Here is a 24589-nt window from a genome sequence, read left to right on the forward strand (position 1 = left end):
TTAGCCTCCTGGAATTTTATGTAGAAAGGTAATTCAATAAGTACCTTCCCAGTCTATCAGGGGGTTAAATACTTCTGCTCTCTGGTGAAGTCGTGCCAATTCTGAATGGTGGAAGCTAAATGTATAAGCATAAATCTGTAATTTTACACATAACTAGCAGTAGAGTTTGTAGTGTTCACAATCTTTTTGTTTTACAATGCCTGTTAAGTAGCAGTTAAATGGGGGATATAAAGGGCTTAGATTTTGATGATTTGGTGTCTTGTATATGGTGTGATAATACTTTTCATGATAATGACAGAGACTAAGGAAGAAGGCAGTTTGCTGTGAAGGATAAACTACATTTATTATTGAGATAGCCAAAGCATGTTAACTTAAGCCGGCAGATTAATCACATGTCAGAATTCAGTAGGGACACAATATTATCAGTGAGATCAATTGACTAGTTGACTGACATTAAATAGGAATAAATGCCTAAATACCTAAGAGACTTTAAGATTCAAATTTATGCTCTAACCGTGCTAGCGCTTCACTTGACAAAGTGCTTTTCAGCTGACATCCATGGCTAATGTGCTTTTTTTATGGATCAGTCATCCTTTAGCTCCCTGGTGTTCACTCAAGCACTTTCTAGGCTGAAAAAAAAGTCCCAAAACCTGAGAGAGAGTAGTGTTTTGATTCAACTAGACTGCTAAAAAGCTTTCATGGCCAGATTTATTTTATAGCTGAGTTAGTTTTATCTCCTGGATGCAAACTGCAGAGGCAGTTCCTGATATTGGGACCTCATCTGTGCTGCAGCTTTAGCCCTTCCAATTCAGATATCTGCCTTTTTGAGGGAACCTTCCAGGGAGAGGCCAAGTGGCAGAGTTCACGTTTCCATGTCTGGATGATTACAGTGGCTTAAATATATTTTTAAAAAATATTTCATTCTATCTAATTAGTAAATGTGGCACCATACGCTTTGGCTGAACCTAGTACTGGCTATATGTTTTGTACATGTACATCTAAATTTGCCCTGTCTTACTTAAATTGCAACAGCATTTTAGTGGCCACCTTTGCTTGATTTCTTACTTGTCGGGATGGACATTTCTTGAGCTTGGAGGAGGCAATCTTTAAACATCAGGAGTAAACTGCTTTCAAAATTATTCCGTCCACCGACATTGACTACAGCAACGCTAAAGCTGAGGTTTACAGTTCTTTTTAGGGACTGATGTTTCTGAACTTGTATTGGTAAAGCTGTGTGTTTTGAGTTTGTCATAAGAATTAAACTAAAAATGGGGAAGCTTTCAGGAAGGAAGAGAGAGTCAACTTTTAATAGTTTCAGCATAAGCTTTTAAAGCTGAAAATAGCAACTACTTCAGATGAACCTACGTCTGTTTGGTTTCCAACCACTGATGTTTTACTTTAATGCATACCTCTTATTAGTTTATTCCCATGCAATTTTTCTCGTTGTGATTATTTGTAGTGCTTGACCTTGGATAAATTTGAAGGTTATCTTGATGAAACTAAACTGACTCGTCAAGCCCTTCATCTGCTGGAGGAAAACAAATTCTGGGCTGGTGTGGTTTTTCCAGATATAGAGCCTACAGCCAGCACTCTTCCACCACTTGTAAAATACAAGATCCGGATGGACATAGATGCAGTGGAGAAAACAAACAAAATCAAAGACAGGTAAGTGATGGTTCTTTCTCAGTTCTTGCCTGCCGTAACATGAATATAAGAGACATAAGAACATTAGAACCTGCAGTGGATACATGCACGAAATCCAACTGTATTCACCAATGGTTAGTATGTAATGCGGTGTAGAATCCATCTCCAGTTACCAGGTACTGATGCAAGTGGTATCACTCTTGTGACAGTTAGCCCAAGTGCGTAGGTGCATGGGCACATGGCAAAGGGAATGACTCCACTCAGTATCTATTCAGTAACATCCTTAAGTTTTTAGTTGGCTCCATCACTGGGAGAGGCAGACAAGGAAGTCCTACGTGGGTTGTTGACCCAGTTGTCCTCCACTGGACAGCAGAACTTCTCTGCTGTTCCTCTCCAAGTGCCCCTTAAAAAACTCAAAGAATTTCTCAGGATTATCTACATAAAGGAATATAGTGGTGTCTGGTAGCTGCAATCCAGCTGTTCCAATTTAACCTCCAAGGATACTGTATTCCAAATACAGTGATTTCTGTTCTAGAACAGTTACTCTGCTACATAATTAATTTATGTACATTTTTGGCCAAAATTGCTATTCTGTGTCAGTGTAGAGAAAATTAAAGGAAACAAAAGAAACTTCCAGGTCATATACTTTCTCAAGCAATGTGGTCTGACAGACCAAAATCTAGAAAAGACAATTCCAGGCAGTGCCCCTACAATTTCAGTAGCTAATATTTTATTTATTTGTTTGTTTGTTTGTTTCCCTCCTGCCCCTCCCCTGAAGCCACTGATTGCCCAAATGATTTCCATGTGAATTTTCTTTTGAGGTACTGGGATCCCGGTCCAAGAGCAGATCCTGTGGATGATTTACGTTATATCTGGGGAGGCTTTGCATATCTCCAAGACATGATTGAGCATGGAATTATAAAGACCCAGACCGACACTGAAGTGCCATTAGGAATTTATCTTCAGCAAATGCCATATCCATGTTTTGTGGATGATGTGTGAGTAAAAGCAGTTTATCTTAGTTGTGATGAATACTTGGATTGCTGGCTGCTTTAAGACTCTCAAGCACCAATTCTAACCCTAGTCCTAAGGTATAAGTGCAAGAGCAATAACTGAGACATAACTGAATAAATTTGGTTTTTTCCTTATCCTGCTATAACCCAGATTCCAGAAGCTGCCTTTGCCAAGGTTCTATCCCTAATCCCAATCCTGGTCTTTGTTGCATCCAGGCAAACAATGTCCAGACCTAAAATGAACACAAAACACCGGTCCCTTAAAGCAGCAGTTTTCTTCTGAGTTTTGCATATCACACAAAATGAAAAAAATAATCTGGAGTTTTTGTCCTTACTTACTAGATATAAGGAAAAGATTTTTTACAATGAGGGTGGTGAAACAGTGGAACAGGTTGCCCAGAGAGGTGGTAGAAGCCCCATCCCTGGAAACATTCAAGGTCAGGTTGGATGGGGCTTGGAGCAACCTGATCTGGCTGAAGATGTTCCTGCTCATTGCAGGGGCATTGGACTAGATGACCTTTAAAGGTTCCTTCCAACCCAAACTATTCTATGGTTCTACTATTTTACTTTTCCAGGTAATAATAATAACGTAAACTACACCTTCACATTGATTGCAGTTGAGAATCTGTTGTCAACAGGGCACCCCAACTATAGCACTTTGATCCCTAACAATGTCAGCCCTGGAGCTACTCCTGTGATTACACAGGACCCAGCAAAAATGTGATCTTCTAAAAAGTTTTTATCTAACTAAAACTAAGCATCATACTGTAGCATATGACCAGTGCCTGTAGCAAAACTGATCAAAAAGCGCTGATCCATGTTAGAACAAACTCTGCATCCTTCAGTTAACCTTGAAGAATTCACTGAAGTATAGTAAGCTTCTTTTCCTTAATTACATCTCTCAAACCCAGCTTTCTCTATATCCAAAGAATCATTTCATAAAGAAAAATTGAACAAAAAATGCTTGTCCCAATGGAATTGGTACCTCTCTTGCTATCTCTGTAAGTCTTGAAGGATCAAACAAACCAGTCTCTTCAAATGTATTACTGAACTCTAACCCTAGGCTTAATAATATCTAGATATACCAATACCCAAAGCTGTAGGTTTGGGTCCTTGTAGACATGTACAGGCCTTGCAGAATCTCAAGATAATTTAGGCTCTTGAAACTCTTTCTTTCCAAATCCTAACACACGCTTAAACAGGATTCCATTTATAACTACGTGATTAGTATCTGCAATCAAACTGCATATACAGCATTGATTTCTGTTAACATCAGCCCTTTTCCTTCCCTTGTGTATGCTACAGTTTTCAACAATAACCTGACATTCTCTAACTGTCTTCTCCCTAATTCCTGTCCATGGTTTTTATGAAGATTGACTGCTTTTTGTCTTAAATCTCATATGAATCTAGCAAAGGATTCCAGGACTATGCCTGCAGTTCATTATTGCAGGCACCAGGAGTTTCTTTCCCTGGTGAAGAGCAGAATAAAGAAGCTAAAGGAGAAAGAGGTGGTTTGTTGCTCTGTAATGAAAAAGAGACTGTGCTCCTGGGTGTGGAGATTTCATGGCTACATGGAGGCAGTGGGGCTGTGGACCCCCATTAGCACTGCCTGACCCAGCACATGTACTCTAGACTCTAGATTTTATGAAGTGGTACCTCTTCCCTGTTCACAGCGTGCCTGTTCCAATGCTGCCATCTGTGCTACTGCAACTGCCCTGGTATACACTGCACCTTAAAAAGAAAAAAAAAAAAAAAAAAGGCAATCTCTGTAGAAATCATTTCATAGAGCACTCTGGATAATGGCAGATTGCAGGTATACATAATTTGACTTGTCATTCCCATCAGTCATTACCTGTTAGCTCGATAAAATGTTGCTCTGGCAAGCCTGCTGTTTATTTCCTCCCCACTGAGAATACTGCAGAGGCAGAAGCCCCATCTGTGCACAAGTTCTCTGAAGCCTGCAACAGCCACACACAGTTCAGGGCTGACAGCCAAACCCAGGGATGGGCCTCTGCAGAGAGCCTGCCTAAGTGAAGCAAGCACATCCTCATGGTAAACGTGTGTGTTGAGTTATGCATGGCCTAGTGCTGGGTTACATGTGTCCACCAACAGGCAAAACACAGTGTACCCCAGGCCGTTACACAAAAGCATGGCTTTGTTTCAGCAGGCCAAATTGTTCTTCAGGAATTTTTGGTGATAAAAATGAAGATTTTTCCATTGGTTTTGACAACAGAGTAGCTATGATAGCATATGGCAAAAATGTAGTTCTGTAGGGCTCAGATTTAGGAAACTGAAGGTTTTTTGCTCCTTTTTGGTTTTAGCAGCTCTAAGCTTTTGACGTTTAAAGAATCAAATCCATTTGGTTTTCAGGATAGTTTAACTGAAAAATTGCAATCCCAAATTCATAGAAAATATTTTCGGCTTTACACCCCAGAATCTCTTTCTCACCCTGACAATACACTCGGGGTAGTGCTTCACCAAGGGTCATCTGCCAAGGCTGAGCAGCCATCGAGTCTGCTCGGGGAGGGAGCAGATAGAGAAAGGGAGAGTGCCTTCATCACAGTGTGTGAAGGGCCACCCACAGCAGCCTGTCCCAGCACTGTCATTTTGAAAGTGGTACTATGTGGGACAGTCCCAACACATTCCCTGAGTCATGATTTTTATAAATTTCAGCAGCCTTGCTGGCAGCATCTGATGCTTTTAATGCTGCATTTGTTTAATTCTTCTGCCAACGAATCTTGGGAGCATAAAAAGACAGTGACATTCCCAAATTGTTAACATTAGCATCTGTCTTAAAATATTCTTTGTACATCATAGTAAAAGCATTATGACAATTCACTGTGGAGACAGATGTATTTTCATGAGTTACCACATGTTTTGTAGCCCTCAGTAACCCTTAGAACCTCTTTGTAAAATAGAACTCATGGCAGTGCAGCAACTATTAGTTCATTAATATTAAAGTTGCTTGTGAAGTTCACTAGTAACATGTTATTGGTGTTTAGACTGAGAATTTCCAGTCCCATGTTTAATAAATCACAGAATCACAGAATGGTAGGGGTTGGAAGGGACCTCTGGAGGTCATCTAGTCCAACCCCCCTGCCAGAGCAGGGTCACCTATAGCAGGTTGCACAGGAACGTGTCCAGGTGGGTTTTGAATGTCTCCAGAGATGGAGACTCCACCACCTCTCTGGGCAGCCTGTCCCAGTGCTCTGAAAAGCCTCAAAGTAAAGAAGTTCCCTCTCATGTTTAGGTGGAACTTCCTGTATTCAAGTTTGTGCCCGTTACCCCTTGTCCTATTGCTGGGCACTACTGAAAAGAGCGTGGCCCCATCGTCCTGACACCCACCCTTTAAGTATTTATAAGCATTGATAAGATCCCCCCTCAGTTGTCTTTTTTTCCAGACTGAAGAGACCCAAATCCTTCAGCCTTTCTTCATAAGAGAGGTGTTCCAGTCCCCTCATCATCTTGGTAGCCCTTGCATTGTTCTCCACTGCTTTTCCTATTCGTTCTTGCTTTTCATCTCAAAATGTCTCTGTTTGATGTAAATCTAATTCATTTCTCCCTTCTTGCTTTGGTAGCTTCATGATCACTTTAAACCGCGCCTTTCCCATCTTCATGGTGCTAGCTTGGATATACTCAGTTTCCATGACTGTGAAGAGTATAGTGCTGGAGAAGGAAATGCGTCTGAAAGAGGCTATGAAGAACAGGGGTATAACTAATGGGGTGATTTGGTGCACTTGGTTCCTAGACAGCTTCACCATGATGTCTGTGAGCACGTTCTTCCTCACAGCACTAATTATGGTAAGGGTTGCCACTCTCAAACTCACTGTTGTGTTTGCACTGCTGATACCAGTTTGCTGTTGAGAAAGAATACTAGCCATGCACAGGGAGATGGGAATAGCTGGTGGCCTGTTCTGATTGCAGCACATAACAGGCACATTCTTCTAAGCAGACCTCATGACAGCATCAGCACTTGGCAGGGACAGAAAGATAAATTCACTAGTAAGATTTATTGTGAAATCCCCCACAGAACAGTACATCAACCTGATTACTCTGTATATTTTATTTCCTGTAGACATAGGCAGATCTCCCAATCAATAATAACTGTTGCTTTAAATGGAAGGGATCATAATATGGAGAATTTTAATCTTGTAATTTACTATATGGGATTCATTTAAAATATTCAGTGCTTGCCTGCTTAGAAATTATGCCACTATTTCAATGAAAAGGAGACTGCAAGAACAGAACTTTCACAATAGCCTGGAAAAAAAGAGGGGCCTTGGGGCAGGGGGGGAGGGGGGAACCAAATCTTTTGCTTCTGTGTCTCAAAATTGCTGTAATTTTTGTAACTTTTCAGGACAACTTGGATGTTGTCTCTGAGGGCTACCTCTTATCTCTGTTACCTGAGAACCAAGCTCCTTGTAGCTGCTATATTTAGTTGTATAAATCTGTAGCATTTTGATAAGGAAGAATGCCCTTGCATATTTTCTGATGTGGGGAACCGGCGTGGTATAAATGCATAGTTGGGGTTCAATCCGCTCTATCTTATCAACCTGTCCTGATGAGTTGTGCTAGTTCCTTGTGGTTCCATTAGAGGTTGGGTAGATGGAGAAAGCTTACTTTATTTGCTACACTGGTTTAATTAAAAATCAAGAGGTAGTTAATACCAGAGAGGAATGTGCTTATACCTGTAATTCACTTCCTTTTCTGGGTTTCACTATGCCAGTGTGAGGTACCTTTGTAAATACATTCTTATGAGAGATTGTGTCACTGTTGATAAAGAAATCATTCTCAGAGGCCCAGTGGGGTGTTGCAACAATGTTGAGACCTATTTATAGCCTTATAGACCTGTTTGAGCTTTATATAAGGCTCAAAACAAAGTTGAGCCTAATAAATAAGTCTTAACATTGTTTTTTAGGAGCAAATAGATAATCAGCAACAGTTCATGCACTTCTTGAGAAGGAGCGTTTAATCTAGAAAAGCTCTAAGGAAGAAAGGTTAATAAAAGTTCACCAAGTGTGTTACTACACAAGGATCTCTGAGAAAACTGTACTTGGATTCCTCAGCTATGATACACTTCTGGAGTTTGAATGTCATTTAGGTGCAGAAGCTCTATAATTTTCCAATTATTTTTTTTTTAGATGCATTTTGTCAGTGTTCCTTACATTGTCTTTCCTGCACATAGAGCAAGTGGACTGAGGAGAAGATGTGAAGAGATCAATGAATATTTATTATGATAGTTCGAATAGTTTTATTTAAAATGTATGAATTTCTAAGCAGGCACATCTTGCTTGGAATCCTTTGCTTACTAAGACACGGGCAGAATGTCCGTTTTCAATCAGTTGTGATCTTCATTCAGCCATCAAATATGAATATGAGCGCCACAGCCTATTGTACTACTCTGAAGTCACAATCCAGGAGCAGGGATAAAGTTAGATGAAGGATTTGTTATTGTAATGGCCTCAGGTGTTGAAACATTACTGCCTGGGAGAGTTAGAAGTCACATTACATAAGAAAGACTGGCTTAATACTCATTACAGGTTACATGTCCATGGCAATTTTGATCTTTTCTGCTAGTTCAGAAAGTGACAATGCTTCTAAAGTTTTCCATTTCCCTTTTTCTCCCAGTGTGGACAAGTACTACATTACAGTAGTCCAGTTCTCTTCTTTCTATTCCTACTGACATTCACCACAGCCACCATAATGCAGTGTTTCCTGTTCAGCACCTTCTTCTCCAAAGCAAATCTGGCAGCTGCCTGCAGTGGAGTCATCTACTTCACCTTGTACCTGCCCCACATTGTCTGCTTTGTCTGGCAAGACCGCATGACTGTTAATCTGAAGATCCTAGCAGTAAGCCTTTCAATGATTATACGGTGTCTTTGGGTTTGAATTTTAGCTGCCCTTCCCACTATGCATACGTGAATAACAAAGCATTGGAGACCTTTTCCTTTCTGCTTTTTTGATTCAGAGAGGGAGACCTCTGAATCTCTCTCAAATAATTAGGGATTGCAAGTGAATAAGCCTTTAGCAGGCCTAGCAACCAAGAGATATTTTCATAGCTTTTAGAAAATTCAATAAAATTTATTTTACTTCTTGAATGCTAGAAAATTAGCATAATGTTTAAAAAGTTTTGAACACTTCCTTGTAAGTCAAAGCAAATTCAGCTTCTGGTATGTTTCATAAATGCAAAGGCAATTCACAAAATGAGAACAGTTATCTTGCTCGTGTGCTATAACCTAGTTAACAGGGTGATATCTAAGGATGAGAAGACCTCAGGTTCACATTCCTTCTTTAGCTGAACATAGAGTTAGGATCTGAACCCAGCTGCCAAAGCTCTGAGAAATATCTTTCATCTAAGAAGTTGTAGACATTCTCCATGCAGTGCTTCCGTGTTGGTTCTCTTCCATAATAGGTAAGATACTTAACAATTCCGTGGAGCTGAAAAATGCTTGCTGTTTTTTGAAACAGAACTGTGAACTTACAAAGTTATTCAGACTGATTTTCTGTTGCCCAGTGAATCAGGAAGAGGAGTGAGTATTTTAATCCAGTCTCCCCCTCTTTGCTGAGGATTCTAACAACCTAGATAAAAGAGAATTAGTGTCTTCTCTTGCACTAGGAAATCTAATGAAAAAGGAAAATGAAAACAAAACTCTTTAAAAGCTGTAACTAAGTGTAAATATGGCTATGAATCAGCTTTCCTAACTGAGGTACTATACAGATGTAGTATATACAATTTTTAGTTCTACCGATTAAAGCAATGGAGGGCAAAACTTCATCTTGTCATTAAGTCAGGAAAATAATAGGATTGGCCTATGACAGGTTCTGATTTGGGAAGGAATCTTGAGAATAGGACATGGTCTAAGCATAAAGACAACTCTCTTCTCACTCTAAAGTGAAGGAGGAGGCGTTTGTGTAAGAAAGGATATTTGCTGGCCAGAAGCCGTGAATATTTTCCTCTGTTCCTGATACATTTAGTCTTATATTTATTGTGCAAAGGTTAGTCTCCAAAGAAAAACTAATTACAAGGAATGATAAGTGGGGGTATGCATGTGTAGGGGGCTTGAAGAAAAAATAAAAATTTTTAAGGACAAGTAAAGTAATTGAATAATGAATGCATGGCTGAAAACCAAACATTTTTTACTTAGCACACTATGATAACGCCTCACTGAGAGTTGCTGTTGGGATCCGTCTTGTCCTCTCGTTTTCCTAAGGTTTGTCATTGCTGGCTGAACTACATATCCTGTGAAGCAGCACTATTATCACTTCTTGCTCTGTTTTTGCAGTGCAACATTGAAGAGGATGTTTGGATACTATACCAGTTTATTAGTTTGTTGTGTGAGGACTAGGTAGCAGACACACCAGGGGAGGAGATGGTTGTGGTTTTCCTTATCCTGAGCATCTGGTGTACTTTCTGTCTTGTTATGCATAGTGGCCCTGCCCCATACACTCAGGAAATATTTTGTTTCTCCAAGGTAGGCAAAGGTGTACACTGCAAACATCTAGATGCATTTATAATATTTTCTGAACAGAGACATTAATGGAAAAAAACAAGTTGTGAATGTTGCCTAGTAGCTAAAGAAAGTACAGCCAAGGTTGAATTCAGTGTATTATGGCTAAATACTGCTTAGAATTGCCACCATTCAGAGGATTAAACATCCCAGTCCAATATAAAAGTGAAATCACTTTTCCCTGATCATTTGTTAGGCATTATCAAGTTTTGAAGTCCAGTCCCTAATGGTCTTTTTTTTCTTGTGGTTGTTTTACATAATGTCCCTCTGAGTTGAATGTCATTTTTCCTTTATTCCAGAGTTTGCTTTCCCAAGTAGCTTTTGGGTTCGGTACAGAATACTTGTCACGCTATGAAGAGCAAGGTCTTGGACTACAGTGGGGTAACATCAGAACCAGTCCCTTGGAAGGAGATGAATATAGTTTTCTTTTTTCCATTAAAATGATGCTTTTTGACGCTTTTCTCTATGGAATACTTTCTTGGTATCTTGACAATGTTTTTCCAGGTATGTCAGTTTCTTGTTCATACAAAGTAGTGGTAGTTGTCCTAAACTGTGCTGGTCTAATCAGTCTCTGAGTATTTTTGTCAGAAGAAGGGTATTTGACATTGTAAACCACGAGTCTTATCCAGTAGAGCAGCACTAGTTTATTAAGGACTTCCACTTTTCTCTTTCTTTTTCTTTTCTCCTATTTTAGTCCTGAAAAGGAGGAAAGAGTAAGGAGGAGAATGCAATTTCAAGTCCTGTTTTAAAATTTAAATAGAAAATAAATCTACAAAAATATCATCTGTTAAAAGCCAATTTGTATACATATTTTTGTTTTGAGAAGTTTCAACCATTCTAGTAAGAATTTTTTAAATTTTTGAAATTATAGAAATAACAGTTCTAGTTCACATATATACTATGGCCATATTAGGCCAACTGTTTCTTAAAGGGTGGTACTGTTTCCTGAGACATATACTGTGTCCTAGGCAGCTGTGAAGGTTCCTGTGTGGATTTATTTTATTTCTAAACAGGAATCCTGGTTCTAGTGCAAGTTAACAAAGAAAATCCTTTTGTGATCAATTACAAAGTTTGGGAGCTTTCTTTGTGAGAAAATGGTTTATCCTTGTAGCTTAAATGGTTGTCTTGCTTCTTATTGAATATTGCTACAATATAATAAATGCAGACTCTTACGCTGTACAAGCAAGTGATCTTTCTTTTCGTTAATCTATTACTCCCGCATGTGAACTGCAGAATGTGTTTCTTGGCAGATGGCTTTTTTTTTTTTTTGCTTGAGTGGTTACTCAGAATTTGAGATCTTGCAGATTTTCTAGCTATGAAGGAAAATTAATGATGGATAAAGTAAGATGGTGCTTGTCTGCACACATCACTTATGACTGTTAATCCAAATCAAGAAAAGATAAGGATTTGTTAAATGGTTTTAGATGTGTCTGAGGATATTTTGCTCCAAAATTAAAATATGACCTTAAGTCTGCTTGCTTTGTGTCCCTACTAAAGTGAGCTATGCTACAACAAATTAATGCCTTTTCAGTTTTTTAAGAAATGTGTCCTCACAAAGAAGTTTAATGCAATTTTAACATACATATTTTCAAAGCTGATTCGCAGTAACTTTCCTAAAAGTTACTCTTTGGAGAAGCCTGTGTCGCAGTTCTGTTTATTTAAAAAAGGATGGACAATGTACTATTTCCATGAACACAGCAGGGATCAAACAACAGGAGTTTCTTTGCTGATAGATCCAAGTTGGTTTTTTTCAGCCAGCAATTTACACAAAAGTAATGCCTCTCAGGACTTCTATTCATTAGCTTCAGTTCCACTCAATATTTTCTCTGAGTGTCTCCTTGGCTTTCTGCTTCTCTGTTTCTGTGGAATTTCTCATGGCAATTCTGTCACACACATGCAGACCTACCAAATCAATGCTGTAGTATTTGAGATTACAATATGAGTTCCCTCGATAGTCCTTTGAACCATATGGTTCAGCTCCTGCTCGAGATTTTCTGCAGCCAGCCGTCCATTGGCATATGGAGCATTCTGCTCCATAATGGAGTTCACTTGGGTTTTGCGTTCATCCCGAATGACAAGCAGTTGGTTTAGCCACCAGTTTCAAAGGGGTATAATCCAGTCTATAATGAGTGCAAGGCAAACTGTTTATGGATGCAGACAGAGTGTTTCTGTACATTAATGGGAGTACAAGTGGTTGCCTGACCTAAAGGGTATTTCTGGTAAGTCAGAAATAAGCAGACACTTTCATAAGCAGTGGTTTTCAATATAGAAAAATTGTCCGTCTTTCAGTGAGCATCACTAATTCCCTTTGCTTATTTTGAATAAGTAGCACAAGGCCAATAGCACCTGGATTCACAAGGATGCCAGTTTTAAACATAGCAGCTCAAATCCCTGCATTCTATAAATCAATATGATCCAGGAAAGCAGTGTTGACTTGCACTAGCTCTGGTTTGGCCTGACAAGAACTGATAATGTTATAGTACTTTCTCTTTTCAAAACAGAACTAACCTGTGACCAAAAAAGCCCATTTCTGCTTAATAAAACTATCACCCTGTTGTCACTTTTCCTGCAAGGGCCCAAGGCAATAAGTAATATAATATATGATATTATATTAATTATATATATAATTATATAATGTAATAAGCTTTTCACTCATGTCAACCCTCAAGTGTTAAGTAGGCCTTTTTTAAAAGAAAATCCCTGAGTGAGACTGGGATCCCATCTTAAGCAGTCAGGATGTTCCTTGGCAACTGCTGCCTGGTTGCTGAGGATTCAAATCGTCCCTATGTAGGTAATAGTTTCATTCTGTAATTAAACCACCTTCTACTTAAGAAAAGGTTAGACAAATCAGATCACATATTTTCTGAATATTTTACTCCTGTCCAAAAGGAAAAAAAACATCTGCAAACAAAATCTGTTCTGTCAGGTACTTGGTGGATGGTTTGACCTTCTGATACGCAATACTAGGACTGCAAGTGTTTACATTTATAGCTCAGACTTTGCCTAGATGAATTTGTGCCCACTGAGGAATGTGTTTATGAAGTGCACTTTACCTACTTATTTTTGTTTTAGGGGAATATGGACTACCACAGCCTTGGTATTTTCCTGTGCAGGAATCTTACTGGCTTGGCTCTAGAAACCCAAAAGCTGAGAAAACAGCAACTGATGATGGTGAGTTCTTTTAAAACTTTGGTGTTTAGAAATAACTTCAAAACCACTGATCCACTTAGAGGTGACTGTGTAACATTTCCATTGCCTGAGCTGCTGCAAAGATTAGACACAGCTATACACTGGGAATCTCAGCAGGTGCCTTTGAACTTGGAGTGGCCTGCTATTATCAGAATTATTAGAGGTGAGTCACTGTTCCATCTGAGGGCCTTTAAGGCATGGGTTAACAAGCAACATCAAACCCCCACTCTCTAACCAACACCTTTTGAGACATTCAAGGAGTTCTTATTGCCCAACACAGCATTTGTAAAATGAGTCAAAATGAAATGCAATGTTGATCTTATTTACACTGAGGCTCCATCATCTTTCTAAACCTGATTCTTTTCTATCTAGTTTGACACTAATTTAAGGCTGTTTATGTTGTGTTTGTAAGCAAGATCAAAGTTGATGCCACCCTTGGACCAACTTGAATGAGTGCAAAAGTCCTGCTTTTGCAGATTTTTTTTCTGTGCATTGATACTGGAGTAGATAAGAACAACATGTGGGTGATTGTCTTTAAAGAGGAATAAATGCAGAATGGTGATTAATGTCTGGAATAGAGGCTTGCTGAAGGTGATGGTTTGAAATATGTTGTAAATTTACAAAGTAGCAGTGAAAGCAATCAAAATAACATCTTCAGTCTTCTCATTACCATCCTTACTCCTCATTGACTCAGACTGCTGACAAGGCAGTCTTGTCTCAGTGTGATGCCTGTAAACTGGAAGGGAGTTAATCCCTTTTTGTGAATGTGCTGATAACATGTCCGCGTGTTTTGTTCATAAAAGAGGAGGTTATAACATTGTTTTTTTTAAAGAGGCTTTGCCTTCTGGTGTGTTCTGAGGGAATGTACAGGTTTTCCTTCAGACTTGCTGTGGAGGATATTCAAAGTGTTTAGAGGCTTGTCTAGATGTTATGGAGTCTGTTACGTGCTTCAGCTTTGCAAATGCTGCCCCCCAGATTAGAATTTGACTGTGTAGGAAGGAGGAGGAAAGAGCCAAACCCAGGAACTGACGCTGGACTTAATACTGTTTAATGACTTTATTAACAGCCTGAGTAGTGGGTTAGAGGGCACCATGAGCAAGTTTGTGGAAGATACTAAATTGAAGGGAACAGTGGGGTGTAGGGCAGCTCTTCAGAGGGACCTCAACAGGCTGGAGAAATGGCTTTTTAGGAACCTCATGGAGTTCAAGAAAAGTAAATACATAATACTGTGTCTGGGATGGAATAACTCCATGATACAGACTGGCCACCACCTGGCTGGCAGGCAGCTTTGTAGAAAAGGTCTTGTTGACAACATGTTGAACATGAACCATCAAGTGTGCCTGTGTAGCCAAGAAGACGTGATGCATCCTGAGCATTATTAGCAAGAGTATAGCCATTAGTTTAGGGGAAGTGATTCTTCCCTTCTAGTCAGCACTTGTGAGACTGCATCTGGAGATCTAGGGTACTGTGGTGTCCAGTTTGGAGATCCTCATTGAAAGGAAGGCAGAGTTACTGGAGGGAATTCAGAAAAGAGCCACCAAGTTGATTAGGAACTGGAGCATATAACATACGAGGAGATGCTGCTGAGCTCAGCCAAAGTGAGAAAGCTAGGATAGAGCTGTGCCTAGTGGAAGCATGAGAGGCAATGGAAAACAGGAATTCTGATTCAATATAAGAAAAAAAATTCTTTATTGTGAAGGTAGTTAGAACACTGGAATAGGTTGCTCAGAAAGGTTGTGAAATCTCCCATTTTTGAGATAGTCACTGTGATCTGAATTGGCCTGATTTTCTGAGGATTGAACTGGAGATCTCTGGAAGTCTCTTCTGATCTAAATTATTCCATTATTATCTCAGCTAGCCTGAGTGTGCTGATCCTTATTTCATCCTCTCTTCTACAAAACATTCCCCTGGGTTTTCTCAAGGAGGGATAGTTGGGAAGGTCATCTCTGATTAATTCCTTTGTTGAAGGCATGTGATTCTTACGTATTTGAAGGACTAAGACTCTCCAGTGCCTCAGTTTACATGAACAACTGTAGGACTTTTCTCAAATCGTATCTTTCCTTCAAGGGTGATACTAAGCATTTGCTTAATTTATCATAACTGGTTAATGTGTTAGGAAGAAAACTGGATAAGAAAATGTCAGACAATGTAAATGCACAGCTGAAAACGAAGCTAAACTGGTAAATTATCTTGGTACTTCTAAAATTTACTTCTATCAGTGCACTTTTATATCCCCCGCATTGCCATTTTAGGTTTTTAGGATGCAATTAAATTGTTTATGTTGCTATTTGTGCACCAGGTACTTTTATACAGGTTTAGGGGCAAAAATTTCTTATAGCAGAAAGTTATGGTGAAATTTCACAACAAAATTAAGTCCTAGGCCATCTGATAAATTACAATTGTGCTAGTTGCGCTCTAGGCTGCCAGCTTGAATTTGTGTTGTGTAAACAGTTCCTACAGGGACTCCCTCTTCTTATATCACTGTTCTTCCTGCTTCAAGCCTGTCCCCATCAGTGATTTTATGTGACTGTTTTCCTTCGTGGCACCAAGGTCTAAGACCAAATTAGAAAGCCAGAAACTCTTGTACAAAAGTTAAGACCAACTCACTCCTGCCTGGAGCTACTCTCTTAATCTAAGTAGCAGTTTAGCAGTTTGCTTCACATTTAACCTTTTCATTTTGTTTTTCTTTGACTCACTCCCTGTAAGTCTGGGAAACATTTGTATGGCCTTTCTCTTCATGTGACGAAGAATTCGGTCTAGAGCTTCATGGACAAAATATAAAGCATGTACCTAGTACTAGTTAGGATCTTCTACTCTGAGTCTATAATTGCAAAATCGTCAGTCATCTTCGTTAAATATCTGTTCCTGACACTGTGAAGCAGATTTTAAGCTAGATGGCTTTGAATACTGTGTTCCTAACCTGAATAAAGCACTGATGATTAACACTCTTGGAGAGCTCAATGCTTAGCACTACCTCCTTTTCCTCAAATCACCTCTAGAGATAAGAGGAAATTAAATTTTGGTCAATTAAATGTTGGTTACTTTTGGTTTGTATAGAAAAAAGTCCAGAGTCAGAAGGCTGCGTGGATCAGAAGGCCATGGAAGGGGCAAAAAATGAAAGTGGAACAAAGGCATCTGAAGAACCTGAAAAGCCAGAAGAAAAGAGTGACAACCAGGGGGAGAGGGATGGTAAAAACAAACGATGTAAACACAAACGAGAAAGAGAACATGGTGAGGAGGGGAAGTCTAAGACAGATGTCCAGGACAAAGATGAAATTAATGGTAAGGAAAGCAAGCAGCCTAAGTACTTCTGAGATACTATACTTACTGTACTTCTTAACAAACTAGATCTAGGAATGATTGGAGTCAAACTACAACAGCCCAGTAGGCTACAGAGGATAGCATGCAACTGCCAGAGCTAAGCTCAGGAGAAGCACTGACTCTCCCAAATGCCCTCTTACTGATTCCTCTACATTCACAATCCCTTAGAATATTTTGGCCACCATGCATAAGAGAGCTGCCTTCCAGAAGAACTCTGCAACTTGTTTTTTATCGTGCAAATGCAGGCTGTTGCTATAGAAAGTTAGTGTTCATGCTGAAGGAAGCCTCAGAGACACATACATTCATTTCTTAGAATTAAACAGAGCCATGACTTCAATAAAAATACTTATGCTGAGAGGAATGTTCTTCCCTCCTAGCCCCACCCCCTCCCATCCCCCCTGTTGGGTTTTGTGGGGTTTTTTGCCTATCTTTAGTGAGTCTCGCATCCTTAGGGAAAGGCTGGTTTCAAAGGGATTTATCTGAAGTACTCTGTGTGTCTGTCCGCAGCCTTTTATGATGCTGACATTAGCCACCACCTAAGAATTCCTGAATGACCTGCCTTGTTTTCAAGTCCCAATGTCTTCTTTTGTGGGGATCGACAGGAGTTTTCTGTATGTGATGCTCAGAGGAATGCATGTGGATTCTGTAGCAAAAGTAACTGCTACAGACAGCTCTGGGCCCGCTCTGACTCTCTTGAAAAGCTAAAGATAAAAGTGGGGTCATCGGAGCTCCTCACGTAGGCACCGAAAACATGCGTTCAGGGTGAATGGAAACAGGACAGGACTTCAAAAGAAAAAAGACAGGCAGAGGGCAAAGGTTATTTCAGCCAATCTTCTCCTAGTACTGCCTTATCTTTGTGGTGCTGTACTCATCAGCTCCCAGGTTCCAGCTGCTCCATGGCCACAGAGGGAGGGCTTTGCCTGTCACTGCACAGAAAAGCCTGCCTTCCCTTTCAGCCAGCCACACGGGAAGTGGGAGACGTGGAGTAGCCCAGAGCAGACATGGTATGGTTCAAGGACAGAGTTTCTAAAATGGCTTCATGTAAGAGCTAGCGCTTCATGTAAGAGTAATGGCATGGGAAATGGAGTGTAGTTTTAATGGCTTGGCTCTATGCAGTCCAATACTAGCACAGGTTAGCAAAGCAGGGCAGACACTCTATAAATCTCTCCTAATTGCTTGATACGCTTTAAGCAGGGCACTCACCAAAGTCCCATCCACATCCCCCACAAATGCTGCCACCTCTGAAGAAAGACCTAAATGGCACAAAATTGTACCGAGGGATCTGTTCTCTCTTATTCAGGATCAGAATGGAGAAACATGAATCACAAAAAAAAGGGATCTCAACCCTCCACCAGTCTACTTCAGGTGACGCAAAGCAGATACTGGCGGAGATCATCAGGGAATTTGCCTCAGAACTTGTCAGTGAGTCTTGCAGGCAAATATGAATTGATCTCATGATACCTATAAACTGCGGATGGTACCTCAATTGCCAGTATATGCAGAACTATCTAGCCAGACTCCGTGTGAACTTTTATAAATACAGGGATGTTTGTACTTGGCCCAGTTAAGGTAAAAGGAAACATAGATTCCTTCACAAAGCAAAAGAAAAGTTTGGCATAAACATAGTTTTATTTAAAATAAAGCTACCCATTCTAGATAAATTATTTCAGCTGCTTCATAGTATACACAGCTCTCTCATGTACAACATATTTGGGACTTCTTCCTGAGTATTGTTTATAATGACAGTCATACAAGCCACTGACGGAGGTGGGGCTGGTTTCACCCAGATGGCATTGGCTGCTCTCCACACAGGCCTGCTGGGTACTGAACAATTTAAGTAAACTGCAATTGCAAAACAAGCCTCCTTACAAAGCCTTAAGCATTCTGTGTAAACAAAAGTGGACAGGGTCTTTAGTTTAAATTTCTCAACTCCCATAATTCACATTGCCCAAGGGCTTAATTTACTTCAAAGGAAGTTTGTTTTGTCTAGAAGCTGATGCAATAAAACATCCTAATGGTGCTATTTACAATAATGCATTTTTAATCCTGCGAGAAAGCCATCCCATGTAGTGCTCATGTTAGGTACTGCCTAAATCTTGAGCTGGCCTCAGCAAGGGGGTAAATTTCACCTACTAAGATTAAAGGCAAATGTTGTTGTTTTTTTTTAAAGCATCATGGTAAAAGAATGCACAGCTGGGCAGATGATTTGAATGGCAGATTTCATCCTGGCTAGAAAGGCTACCTGCTGCGTGTTTAATGTAATCTCTCAGCCTAAGTATCTACAGACAACAATCCCAAATAATCTTCCTGCTACACAATGAAAACAGAAAGCATGTTCAGCTTCACCTGATAAAATGAGTTACCTCTCCACAGACCACTGCAGTTCTGGTCTCCGCTTCTCCTGTCATTGATACATGGGTCAATCTAAATAAATTGCACTCGGTTAGATATCTTGCCTCAGTTTGGTACTGGTGTGACCAGAGAACATGGCCCTGGCCCACGATGCTGTATTTTATTGGGTATGTGCTGTTGCTTCTGCACTTATTGATGTGTTGTCATCAGAACTGGGATTAAAACGTGCGCTTTTATTCCTTTTTCGTTCTTGAATTCTTGCCTTTCAAGTAAATACGTTCTTTGAGCCTGAGCCAACAGGACTGATTCCAGGAGTGTGCGTTCAGAACCTGGTGAAGATTTTTGCAAACAGGCCCAAGCCAGCAGTAGATGGGATGAACATTACTTTTTACGAGGGCCAGATCACAGCCTTCCTTGGCCACAATGGAGCAGGAAAGACAACCACCATGTAAGTGTGTATTTTAGAAGCAGCAAATCTGGCCAGTGCTCTATTGTTCTGTCCCAAGGAGCAGTCTTCTCTTTTCACTCTTCCCTTGTCCCTCTGCCACCCTAGCAGCTAGCTTGACACACAACATCAAGCTTTTTCCAGACATGGAAATCCTTTCCCCTAGGCAAAGAGAAAATATCCTGGATTAGCTAAAGCCCTGGGAGGAAGGCAATGCATGACAAAAACAAGTGAAAGTCTAGAGAGAAGGAAGCAATTCTCTCCCCCAGAATTCATTTCCCATGACCGAATTCCCAGTAAGTGAAGAGGGAGGTGGATCTTCTGGCTGAAGAGCTGAAGATTTGAAAGCCACCACATTCCTCGTGTTCTTGGTTTCTCTGTCTAACTGGCTTTAAATCAGTCACATTTTTTTGTCTGTGTGCAAAGGGGTATAAAATATAGGCCCTCTTCAGACAAAATGGTTACATACATACAAGATCCATGTCCAGATTAAAATGTTTCTCTAGTCCTAGAACGCTAGCGTCTCAGGAAGCTGGACTTTAGGAATGTTTAATTTTCTTTATACGGAACTTTATTTGGCAAAATAGGATTAACTGGTGAACAAAACATTTCCTGAGTCTTTGACAAGTTCAACAAATGTTGAGAGAACTGAAGTGTTTCATTATGTTTCCCAGCAGAACACTTTAGGTTTTTTAATTAAAAAAGGCTCTTATTTCAAATGCACTTTAAATTGCCTTTTAATTTTTTTAGTTGTTCCACAAGAAATGCTTGACCCAAAATAAAAGCATTCTAATCTGCTGAAATGTTTTGTAAATTTGTTTTTCTATTCTCCTGACAAAAACAAAAATTTCCATTGCTTTCAAATTTTCAGAACTGAAAAATCTATTTTTCATCCAAATCTAGTAACAGGCTCCTCCCAGTTGCAACATAACATTTGGCCCCCTTCTATTTTACAGAAAATAAAGGTGTAGGGCATGAGTCAGCATGGCTGAAAATCTCAGACCATTATTCTTTATCTTGGTCCTAGTAAGCTTCATTTTAGACCCTTTTGTATATAGGGGTGATGTAACATGCTGAACAAACTACTCTGAAACAGAGTAGCTGACTAAAACAGTTTTTTAATGCAGGCCAGAACCATGCAGGCAGGTTTATCAAAAATTACGCTAGCAGATCCACGAGATCCTTACTGTGGCAGAGCAAGAGTATGTATATGTATGCTTTTTACTGCAATTGTTTCATCAAGGCCCATAGTAAGAAGTCCTCATGCTCCATCTAGTGGAATCATACCATGCATTTTCTTAGTCTGGCACAGAAAGACAGGCAACTGGGAATTTCCTCATTTTATTTTCCCAGGTCGATACTGACAGGCCTCTTCCCACCCACTTCTGGAACTGTGCTGATTGGCGGCCTGGATATTCAGACTCACATGGACTCCATTCGGCACAGATTAGGCATGTGCCCTCAGTACAACATCTTATTCAATCAGTAAGTATCATTCCATGCTAGCTTTAAGAATAAGGGTCCCAGTCTTCATGCTTGATGCAACCCCAAAGGCTGTGTTGTTTCTCTGTGCTGGCAGTAGGTGTATCTCAGAGGCACTTCTCCAGCTCTTAACACTCTCCAGTAGAAATCTCCTGCATCGCTTAGCTGGGAACAAAGATGTTTCCAAGGAAAACGACAAGTGTTCTTGGTGTTGGTGTTTTTTCTGTTGCGGTGTGGGTTAGCAGGAGTTCAGCCTGGGGATTCATGCACTATGATTTAGGCCTCCTAAAGCAAAAAAATATGAGCTGACACTGCAGTAGTAGGATATTTTTGTACCCTTTTTGCACTACCATCGACTGTTTACTACCTTCTCAGGTGATTTCCAGCTTTGCTGCCATCAGTTTGTGTTCATCTCAACAGCAGACTCTTCCTTAATACAGTTACTCTCATTAGCTCCCATTTTATTCCCATAAATGTGTAGCTTGATGCCTGCTATACCTGTTCCTTTAGTAGCAGGTTCTGCTTTGAAAAGGCAGAGAAAGAGCCTATGACATCTGAGTGAAGTGTGTTGATCCCAAAGAAGATCTGGTATCCGGATTTAGGGTAAAGCAGACCCTCTTCCTTTAGCAAGATAAAGCTAGAGTGAATTTATTGCTTCTTGGGAAAAAATATGCTTGTTCATTTAAATTGCCTTGGTGCCTTTCTGTCTGATTTCACAGCCTTACTGTAGCAGAGCACATCTTGTTTTATTCTCAACTGAAAGGGAGATCCAGGGACGAAGCTGAGCAAGAGTTGGAAACAATGCTAGAAGACATGGGCCTTGCCCATAAAAGGAATGAAGAGGCTCAGAATTTGTCAGGTGCCCATGGGATTCTTTTAAGATTGTTTTCTTTGTCTTTGGGCAATTATTGTTTGAATTACCTGTTTGAGGCCATATTTTGACACATAACTGTGCACTGGGAAGGTCTTTACTCTCAAAGAGTAAATGTGACTGTACAAATAGAGCTCATAAAGCTCTTATTTCTAAATGAGTATATAAAAAAAAATCTGTCAATGTAAGAAAAAAAACTAAAATGCACTGTTCTCTTATTTCAAGACAAATTAAATATTATACTATTGTGCTGCTCCACTGTTTGCATCAGTATCCTATAATACTGTATTATTTGGTAGGAGTAATTTCTTTCATTCTAAAGGTATGAATGCACATAGTGTATTGAACACATTTCACTTTCAGATACAAAAAGTTGATTTGGTTAAACAGCCAGGTGGTCTTATGCTACTTTGTCCTGACTACAACTATAAAAGTCAGATAGTTTCACATGAGAACATGAAAATTTCATATCTTTCTGATTTTGCTTCTGGTAAGAAGCAGAAAATGCCGTACATTGATGAAAAATATATTAAAAAAAAAATAAAATTTTTGAACAAGCTGTTCTGAACTTCAGAAGAAAAATGTCACTGTTGGTTTAACTTTGAAGAAGTATTTGTCTGAGGATGGGTTTTGTTTTACTTCTATCAGTTTGTCCCCACACTGAAAAGTAGTTTTAGTTACATCCCTGCCACTTATGTAACTCAGACTCCTGGATGTGTCTGTCCTCTGGTAGGTGGAATGCAAAGGAAACTGTCTGTTGCCATTGCTTTTGTGGGTGAAGCAAAAGTGGTAGTCTTGGATGAGCCCACTTCTGGAGTTGATCCGTATTCCAGGCGATCTATCTGGGATCTTCTGCTGAAGTACCGCTCAGGTAACAGGTTTGAGAGTGGAAATAGTTTTAGGTTTGTTCTAAAAGCCCTGTCATAGATGCAGCATATGCCTGCTGTGTAAACTGTCATGAGTAGTGTGATATGAATACAAGCAAACAAGATTCTTTGAACAGATACCTATGGATGTGTCAAACCTGGGACCTAGCTCTGGTCCAGAGAAAACCCTGCATTAATTGCCAAAAAACTAAGCACAGTTTTGAGTTCCAGAGAGAGTCCATGCCTTAAACATCCCTCCTTGTTCCTCTAGGCAGAACCATCATCCTCTCAACCCATCACATGGATGAGGCAGACATCCTTGGAGACAGAGTAGCCATCATATCTCAAGGGAAACTCTTCTGCTCTGGCTCTCCTGTTTTCCTGAAGAATTGCTTTGGGTCTGGCTTCTATCTCACTCTTGTTCGCAAGATGAAAACCACCAGAATTGGAAGGGCTACAGTAAGTATGTAGCTCCGTCTCTGCACATGTAATCTGAAGAATATTTTCATGTATTCATGTGCTGCACCAAATTAGAAAGCAGCAGTTAAGTGCTTCTTGAGGCTGTGTACGAAACTGACTTCAAAATGAAGAAAGCAATAAGAAAATGTGATGATACCTCATGAAATTCCATGGATACGTGAGTCTCTCTGTAAAAAATCTTCTCTGGTTTTATAAATATATATTCAGTCAGACAGGTGAAAATAATAGTTGGATATGAAGTCCTCAGTGGTTTATAGTTCACTCTCATCAGTTAAGTATGTCTAAACTTTTACCAATCAAGTTGCCTTTGTCCAAATATGGGTCTTTCTGATGCTTGCTTTTGCAATACACTGGTTGTAAACACGGTGTAGTCTAGTTCAGACACCAGAAGAGTCTACATTTATCCATAGCTAAACCAGCTTAACACAACTTGAGAAGTAGGGATCTGGATTCTTTCTGCTGTTAGCAGTGCTTCCAGTCTTAGCGGTAACATGATCTGTATGCTCATGGCCACTGCTAATCGCGTTTTCCTAGGTATTTTGCATGCAATTTAGAACTGACAGATATGCTTTGTGCAGGTGGATTTACGTTTTCTGCATTGCTAAATCCAGGCCTTATATGACTTTCAGTATAGTATGTTCAAGATGCTCCAGATATGACATATTTTTCACTGACTCAAGCTGTTCAAAGGCTGACAACCCTTACATCCTGTTTTGCATGTATCTGAAGCACTTTCATCTTTGTATCTGTTGCTTGTCAATGCTAGTCGCTTTGTAGCTGTGGATCTCAGTGCTCCTGCTCCTGTTCCAGCTGTGCACATAGGGACAAAGAAGGAGCTCCAGAGCAGGAACTGGATGGTAAGAGGTGGGATGGTTCTGCATTCCAGCATATAGCTATGTCTCCTGTTATGCTGCAGTCTCATTTTATAGATCAATGCTGCTGAGGCCCACTTCTTCAGTACTTGTGTCTAACATCTGTATTGTATTGTAACATGAATTTGATAAGGTTTCTTTGTGGTTTTGCTTACCATTGCCCCTCTTTGATGTATATGTGGTCTCAACTAGAGATGATGAACTGGAAGTTTGTGTGCTTTAGCAGTATAGACTGACTTTTGAACTACTCTGCACCAAAATGTGTAATTTCTTAATGAAAACTGAAGCGTATCTAGAGCAAAGAAAACTGGCTTTCTCAGAAAAAGTCGTTTTGGCTTTTCTACACAGGAGAACTTAAGTAGATATTCCTAAAGATTTTGCTGTGCTTTAGTAACAGACCTGAAATAGTTTCCTGCTACCTAGTTCCAGGGCATAATTAGCAACATAGCCCAGTCTAAGACAGAATAAACTGAAATATCTGGGTTATGTAATAGAGCAGTCCCCTTTTGCGTAGTGCAAACAACAGCTTTTGAAATCATGCTTAGC

At 39.9% G+C, this 24589-nt stretch overlaps 1 protein-coding gene across 1 annotated transcript in view; it reads left to right on the forward strand.

Annotated features, from left to right (window-relative positions):
- The window catches only part of ABCA4 (ATP binding cassette subfamily A member 4), a 74108-nt gene that overhangs the window by 25172 nt on the left and 24347 nt on the right, over positions 1-24589 (forward strand). The window contains exons 12-24 of the mRNA XM_054212611.1: positions 1460-1665; positions 2466-2642; positions 6236-6458; positions 8286-8507; positions 10465-10669; positions 13238-13336; positions 16412-16636; positions 19298-19475; positions 20826-20957; positions 21674-21813; positions 22559-22696; positions 22963-23150; positions 23938-24028. Of these exons, the coding sequence (XP_054068586.1) occupies positions 1460-1665; positions 2466-2642; positions 6236-6458; positions 8286-8507; positions 10465-10669; positions 13238-13336; positions 16412-16636; positions 19298-19475; positions 20826-20957; positions 21674-21813; positions 22559-22696; positions 22963-23150; positions 23938-24028 (2224 nt within the window). The remainder of the gene's footprint in view (positions 1-1459; positions 1666-2465; positions 2643-6235; positions 6459-8285; positions 8508-10464; positions 10670-13237; positions 13337-16411; positions 16637-19297; positions 19476-20825; positions 20958-21673; positions 21814-22558; positions 22697-22962; positions 23151-23937; positions 24029-24589) is intronic.

Source organism: Rissa tridactyla, chromosome 8 (genome assembly GCF_028500815.1).
Source record: "Rissa tridactyla isolate bRisTri1 chromosome 8, bRisTri1.patW.cur.20221130, whole genome shotgun sequence".
In the NCBI taxonomy this organism is placed as follows: domain Eukaryota; kingdom Metazoa; phylum Chordata; class Aves; order Charadriiformes; family Laridae; genus Rissa; species Rissa tridactyla.